The sequence below is a fragment of the Theropithecus gelada genome, chromosome 16 (genome assembly GCF_003255815.1).
Source record: "Theropithecus gelada isolate Dixy chromosome 16, Tgel_1.0, whole genome shotgun sequence".
NCBI lineage: Eukaryota > Metazoa > Chordata > Mammalia > Primates > Cercopithecidae > Theropithecus > Theropithecus gelada.
The window spans coordinates 53,362,393-53,369,502 of record NC_037684.1 but is presented as its reverse complement, the minus strand read 5'-3'; the positions used below and the strand labels follow the sequence as shown (position 1 = coordinate 53,369,502).

General features: G+C 56.0%; 1 protein-coding gene across 1 annotated transcript in view; it reads right to left on the bottom strand.

Annotated features, from left to right (window-relative positions):
• Window positions 1–722: 722 nt before the first annotated feature.
• The window catches only part of CCDC40 (coiled-coil domain containing 40), a 60,571-nt gene continuing 54,183 nt past the window's right edge, over window positions 723–7,110 (bottom strand). Inside the window, exons 18-20 of the mRNA XM_025362264.1 lie at window positions 6,437–6,625; window positions 4,391–4,549; window positions 723–1,810 (exon numbers count right to left, since the gene is read on the bottom strand). Coding sequence (XP_025218049.1) covers window positions 1,562–1,810; window positions 4,391–4,549; window positions 6,437–6,625 — 597 coding nt within the window. The 3' untranslated portion in view covers window positions 723–1,561. The remainder of the gene's footprint in view (window positions 1,811–4,390; window positions 4,550–6,436; window positions 6,626–7,110) is intronic.

The window sequence follows — 7,110 nt, the reverse complement described above, 5'->3', positions numbered from 1 at the left end:
GAGGCCTACGCGTGCTGCCCGCTGCCAGTTCCTCTTGGGTCAGAGATGGGGCGAGGCCCCCGCTGGCGCAGTCCCGGCCCGGTCCCCGGTCCCCGTAGGGTCGGAGATGGGGCGTGGTCCCCGCTGCCCCGTTCTGGGTCCCAGCAGCTCGTAGGGCTTTGTAAGGGGCTGGCCCAGCCGCGTCTTGCGCCCAGGGATTCCTCCTGCCAACACGTCCCAAGGGCGTCATCGGAAAGGCGGCCAAAGGCGCTCGGCGCCAAGTTAGAAACAGCCAACATTTGGAAAGTCCTTAAGTGTGCTCCATAACTCACACTGATTCCAGAAAGAAATAAAACATTGTGATAACCCATAAAACTGACACAGGGGGAATTTTTTCATAAAATGAGAAAATGCTTACATTAAGAGGAACACATTTTTAGATGTGAGATACAAAAAACACACACTATAACCTTAACTTGCCTAATAAAATGTATGTGCAGAAAAATACAAAAGGAGCCACACCAAAACACAGAGGTGGTGTCCCTGGGTAGCGGCATAGGGGCATGAAAAGCCCCGCTTCCAGCTTGCAGTGAGCCGAGATCGCGCCACTGCACTCCAGCCTGGGCGACAGAGCGAGACTCTGTAAAAACACAAACAAAAAAAGGCCCCCATTCCACCTCTGTTGTGGTTTCTGTATTTCTACAATGTTTTAGAATAAGTAAGCCTTACTCAGAAAGGCTTATTAGATATTCAGAAAAAAAGATTTTATTCTTCTACTGATATGTTTGAAAGAGAAATTATTTTGTAGAGCATTTTCCCTTTAAACTGCAAAGAAGCCCCAAGGTCATTGGTACTTGGAAGTCCAGGGAGAAAGAGCACTGGTTAATGATGGAGAAGAGATAGGTGGGCAGACTGGGGCATAGTCCCTTGGTGTGGATGCCCGAGCGTGCTCTTATTTCAGTGCTTACCCTGTTATGTGTGTCTGGGGCCACTGACTTTCTCCTGCAAGTTGTGGATCTGAATTTAACTCAAATGGGGACGTGGGGGCAGGAAAAGGGACCTGAGCTTTCTAAGGGGTGGGGTGGGAAAAACTGGAAAAGAAGGTGGTTTATGGGTTTTCAGATGCACCTAGTAGAGGGAAGTGCTGGGGAGAAGCAGTCTCCCAGGCCAGGTTGGCTGGAGCCGCCTTAACTTCCCCACCGCTGCTCAGCCCAGCAGCTTGCAGACCTGTGCCAGTGCTGTGTTGTGAGAGGCACGTGCAGATTTGGGAGTGCTGCAAAGCAAAGTGTTACCTGGACGAGTAAGCCCAGTGTGGGAGTGTGGGTTTGTAGTCACAGGCTCTGTCTTTGCAATGGGAGGCTTACTGGGATGCCATGGGAAACGCTAGAATTTTACTTGGTTTATTAAACTGCTGAGTGGCTAAAAAGATTCCTAAGGGTGGGGCTGGCATATTTCTCTTAAACGATGCCCATCTGAGGGTACCTGTGGTTTTTAGGAACACAAAAGATTCCAAGTCCCTCATAATAAACACAATTCCGGATCTCTTCCTGGAGGCCTTGCAAGGCGGGGTCCAGGCTGCTCCCTAGGAGGGCCCTGGTGACTCGAGCTTGTTGGCGATCGTCTGGCTGATTTTGTGCAGGGCCTCCTGGAACTGGGGGTACTCGTCCCGCACGCGGTCCAGGATGGTGGCGATGAGACCCAGCCGCTTGTCCAGGCGCTGGCGCTCCAGCACTAGGGACTGCTTGGAGCGGAACAGGAACACGTAGCGCCCCTCCTTCACGGCCTGCAGGTGCTTAAGGCGCGTCTGCAGGGCCACGATCTCTGAAAGGTTCTGGGTAGGAAAAGAGAGTCCGTATAGGGCTATACAAACCGGAAGACAGACACCTGCTGGCCCCCCACAAACTCAGACTCCAGGAAATGCCGAAGAGGAGGCAAGACCTACGCCTGAAAAGAGATGGCATGAAGGCGTTGCACCCCTGGATCTCAGGGAAGAGACTGAGAGGCACTGGGTCTGTGCCTTTATGGGTCACCCATCATCGTCATCTAGGAGGCATTTTTTTTTTTTTCATTTTTTATTTTTTTGAGACAGAGTCTTGCTCTATTGTCCAGGCTGGAGTGCAGTGGTGCAATCTCGGCTCACTGCAAGCTCCGCCTCCCAGGTTCACACCATTCTCCTGCCTCAGCCTCCCGAGTAGCTGGGACTACAGGCGCCCGCCACCGGCTAATATTTTCTATTTTTTAGTAGAGACAGGGTTTCACTATGTTAGCCAGGATGGTCTCGATCTCCTGACTTCATGATCTGCCTTCCTCAGCCTCCCAAAGTGCTGGGATTACAGGTGTGAGCCACTGAGACCAGCTGGCATCCCTTTTTTTTTTTTTTTTTTTTTGAGGCAGTCTCGCTCTGTCACCTAGGCTGGAGTGCAATGGCACAATCTCGGCACACTGAAACCTCTGGCTCCCGGCTTCAAGCGATTCACCTGCCTCAGCCTCCCAACTAGCTGGAATTACAGGCACCTGCCACCACGCTTGGGTAGCTGAGATTACAGGCGCCTGCCACCATGCCTGGCTAATTTTTGTATTTTTAGTCGAGATAGGGTTTCACCATGTTGGCCAGGCTGGTCTCAAACTCCTGACCTCAAGTGATCCACCTTCTGCGGCCTCCCAAAGTGCTGGGATTACAGGCGTGAGCCACTGTGCCCAGCTTAGGCAACCTTCTTGACATGTGCCATGTGTCAGGTCAAGTGCCAGGCATGCTCCCCTCATCATCTCAGTTGGCCAGGCCAGAACCTTGGAGCCATTCTCCACCCCAGTCTCTGCTCACACCACAGCAAACCCAGCAGGAATCCCGCCGGGCGATGTTGGCATCACACATATGCAGAGTCTGATGGCTTCTCGCCAGCCCCACAGGGGCCACCCTGAAGCACTGCAATAGCTGCAGACGCCCCCCTGCATCCACACTTTATCCACATGCAACATCAGAGCTGGGGGAGCCCGCTAAAGCCCAAGTCACCTCTCAGCCCCGACGCCCTCCTCTGTGTGCCCACCTCCCCAAGAGAAAAGTCCAAAGTCATGATGGTGCTCTCCCCAAGGCCGCACACAGTCTGGGCCGGCCCTCTGCCTGGGTCTTACATACCCTAACCTCCCCAGCCTGCCCCACTGGCCTCTGGTAGCCCTTGTGCAGTCTCAGGCTCCTGCCTTGGCTGGGCTGTCCCATCTGCCTGGGGGGGTTTTGTGGGCCGTCCCCTCCTTCAGGTCTGGACTCTAGTGTCTGCTCTGCGGGGCTTCCCCGCATCACCCTAACTCAAACTGTCAATCCCTCAGTTCACCCCAATGCCCCTGACGCTTCTTTCTCTGGTTTATTTTCCTCCAAAGCATTTACCACCACCTAACACACCATTTCCTTTTTTCTTTTTCTTTTTCTTCTTTCTTCTTTCTTTTTTTTTTTGAGACAGGATCTCCCTCTGGCCTTCATCTCCATGGATCTCCATGGCCTTCATCCCCAGTGACCTCCTGGGACATGTTTACCTGTCGTTTGAGAGCCCCAAGCCGGGTGAGGTCGGCCTCAAGTGTGTCGAAGTCTGCCTGTATCACCGACAGCTTACTACGAGCCCAGCCCGTAACAGATACTCCATCAACATTTGTCAGTTGAACAAATCACAAAACCCAGGTTGGAGTGCAGTGATGCAACCTTGGCTCACTGCAGTCTCGACCTCCCAGACTCAAGCGATCCTCCCACCTCAGCCTTCTGAGTAGCTGGGACCACAGGCGTGTACCATCATGCAAATACACTGTATTTTTTTTTTTTTTTTTTNTCTGTCGCCCAGGCTGGAGTGCAGTGGCGCGATCTCAGCTCACTGCAAGCTCCGCCTCCCGGGTTCACGCCATTCTCCTGCCTCAGGCTCCCCAGTAGCTGGGACTACAGGCGCCCGCCACCTCGCCCGGCTAATTTTTGTGTGGTTTGTTTTTTTTTTTTTTTTAGTAGAGATGGGGTTTCAACGTGTTAGCCAGGATGGTATCGATCTCCTGACCTTGTGATCTGCCCGCCTCGGCCTCCCAAAGTGCTGGGATTACAGGCCTGAGCCACCGCGCCCAGCCCACTGTATCTTTTAAAATTATTTCGCTCATCATCTGTCCTCCTGCCCCAGGAGGTAACCTCTAGGAGGGCAGGGATGTTTGTCTTTTGTGTTCTATTTTGCAACCTTCGCACATTGAACGTGAGCCCAGCCCGTAACAGATACTCCATCAACATTTGTCAATTGAACAAATCACAAAACCACAAACATGTGAGCAGCCGGTGGTGCTATCACTGGCCTGGGATCAAGAGAGGACAGAACTTAGGGGAGGCAGGACCCCTGTGCGAGTGGCACGTTCCATGGCCTTCATCCCCAGTGACCTCCTGGGACATGTTTACCTGTCGTTTGAGAGCCCCAAGCCGGGTGAGGTCGGCCTCAAGTGTGTCGAAGTCTGCCTGTATCACTGACAGCTTTTCCTGCTTCTCTAGGAGGGAGCTGCTCACATTTCTTTGGGTTTCTTCCAGTTCCAGGATGGTTTTGGTGCACTCCTCAGTGGCCTAGGAGAGTCACAGGACCACGCTGGGCCCCTGCAGCCCGGCTACTTGGCAGATAGGGAAGAGTCAGGCTGGGAGGACCTGCCAGGCACCTTCTACACATTCCATCTGAGGAGGCTCACAAAGAGGAATGGGAGCTGCCGCCTTCAGGAATGGGTGGGCTGGAGAGGTGAGGCCTGGGAGATGCCAGGCCCAGCCAGCCCACGCTGCACACTGCTCCCTTAAGGCGGGTGTGGCCGAGATATGGGGGCCTGAGCGGTTCTGGGGCTCCCCGTGCAGTGGGTCTGTCCCCGGGCAGGGGACCGGCACAGTTCAGCAGCTGTGTGCCAAGGGCAGGGCTGAGGCTGTAAGGGCCGAGAGGCGGGCTGGGGAGCCTGGGAAAGAGGAGGGTGGGGGCCTCTGCTGAGGGGGAGGCAAGGCTGGCGCCATCTGTGTGGTGTTCATTCCGCCTTCCAGGAAAGCAGCACAATTAAGAGAAAGGAAAGCCCGGCAGCAGCGTTTGGCAGCTGACATGGTCCAGAGGATGATAGAGGAGACACAGTGACTCTCAGGGCTGGCTGGGGACATGGAAGGTCTTTGTGGGGGGGATGGCAGGGGTGAGGACAAGAACCTGTTTGTGCGTCAGTGATGGCGTCGTGTGAGGTGCAGGGCCTGGGACTAGAGGACTTGAGTGTTGCTTGGAGCAGACGGGGGTGAGGGGTGGGCATGGGGGTCCTGGCAAGGGACTGAGGTGGTGCCCAGGGCAGCAAGGAGTGGTCAGGGGCTGGGCTAGGAAGCTGAGGGAGGGATGGACATCAGGAATGGCCAATGTGGCAGACAAGGACTGAGAAGAGGCCGCTCTTCCGCCTCTCTCCAGAAACTTCCAGTTACTTCCAAATGAGCAGCCCAGGCATGTCTGTCATTTTTGGCTAGCCTTTCCCTACAGGGCTGACTTCAGCACTCTCCAGGGAACCCTCTGGGTGATCTGAGCGGTAGGCACCCATTTCACAGGTCAGTAAACCAAGGCTCTGGGAGGTCAGACTGTATGCCCCAGTCAGGAATGGTCCAGCGTGGCTCCAAGCCATGCTGTCAGCTGTCCCCAAGGCCACCTACCCACCCATGGCTGTGGTTGCCGTCACATTTAACTCTGCCCCCGACCCCCCAGCAGACGAGGCCCTGCAGGTCTGCCAAGGCCCACAAGCTCTGAGGTCACACAGTGGGTCAGTGGGGCCATGGAGCCAACCTGGGAAGTGTGAGTGCAGGGCCCCTGGCTGGCGACAGCTGAGGTAGTCAGCACCGGACAGCACCAGCTGGGCCCTTCCAGCGCAGGCCCAGTGGACATGGCCTGGTGTACCGGGATGCAGGCTCTTGGGGAGCCCGCCACGCTCCCATTAGCTGGTCCCCGGTGCCCACTCAGGCTCCCCAGCATGAGCCAGCCTCTTCCCCAGAACTCTCTACCTCCCCGATGCCACCTCTGATATACAGGGAGGGGCTGAATGAAACTCGGCCGTCTCTGGCTGTGAGCATCTCTGTCCGGTGTGGGCATTCTGCAAACTCCCAGAGGCAGGCCCATGGCAGCAGCAGGTTAGCAGTGCTGAGCACGGCCCCTCTAACAGCCTCTGGGTCCTCACCCCAGACCCGGCACCCGGCAGCAGGTTAGCAGAACTGGGGATGGCCTCTCTGCGTCCTCACCCCAGACCCGGCACCCGGCAGCAGGTTAGCAGAACTGGGGACGGCCCTCTGCGTCCTCACCCCAGACCCGGCACCTAGCAGCAGGTTAGCAGGGCTGAGCACACCCCCTCTGACAGCCTCTGCATCCTCACCCCGGACCCAGCAGGACGCCTTCCTGGAGTGTTCCTTGAGTCCCAGAGGGAGAAGCAGGCGCCCAGTTTCCTTTCCGCTGCTCCCTACCTTGCGAACATCCCTGATTTTCCGGCGCAGCTCAAGCTGCTTGTGGTGGAACTCGGTGCGGGTGAGCGCCTTCCTGTCCATCTTGCGCTGCCCCTCAGCCTGGGTGGTGACGGTCTCTCTGCGGGCAACCGCCAGCTCCATGGCGCGGATCATCTTCTCCTGCTGCTTCAGCAGCTGCCCAAGCCTGACCTGGGAGACAGGACAGAGGGGCTGGGGCTGGGGCAGGCCCGAGCTGCAGCCTCAGAGAGAGCAGCCAGGGCGCTGGCCTCGCTCATCCTCAGGTGACAAGTACGGGGATCGGCGGGGAAACAGTGATGCCTGTGCCGCCAGGAGGAACAAGGGACATGGAAGCCACAGCCGTGGGTGGGAACCCGGAATCCACAGGCAGACAATGCAAGGCGGAGAAATGGCCGAGACCTGAGGCGACCAAGGAGGCATGAGAAATAAAAGCAACCAAAAAAAAAAAAAAAAAAAAGATTCTATGTCTTTTTTTTTTTTTTTTTTGAGATGGAGTCTTCACTTTGTCGCCCAGGCTGGAGTGCAGGGGCACCATCTCGGCTCACTGCAAGCTCCGCCTCCCGGGTTCCCGCCATTCTCCTGCCTCAGCCTCCGGAGTAGCTGGGACTACAGGCGCCCGCCACCGCGCCCGGCTAATTTTTTTTGTATTTTTTAGT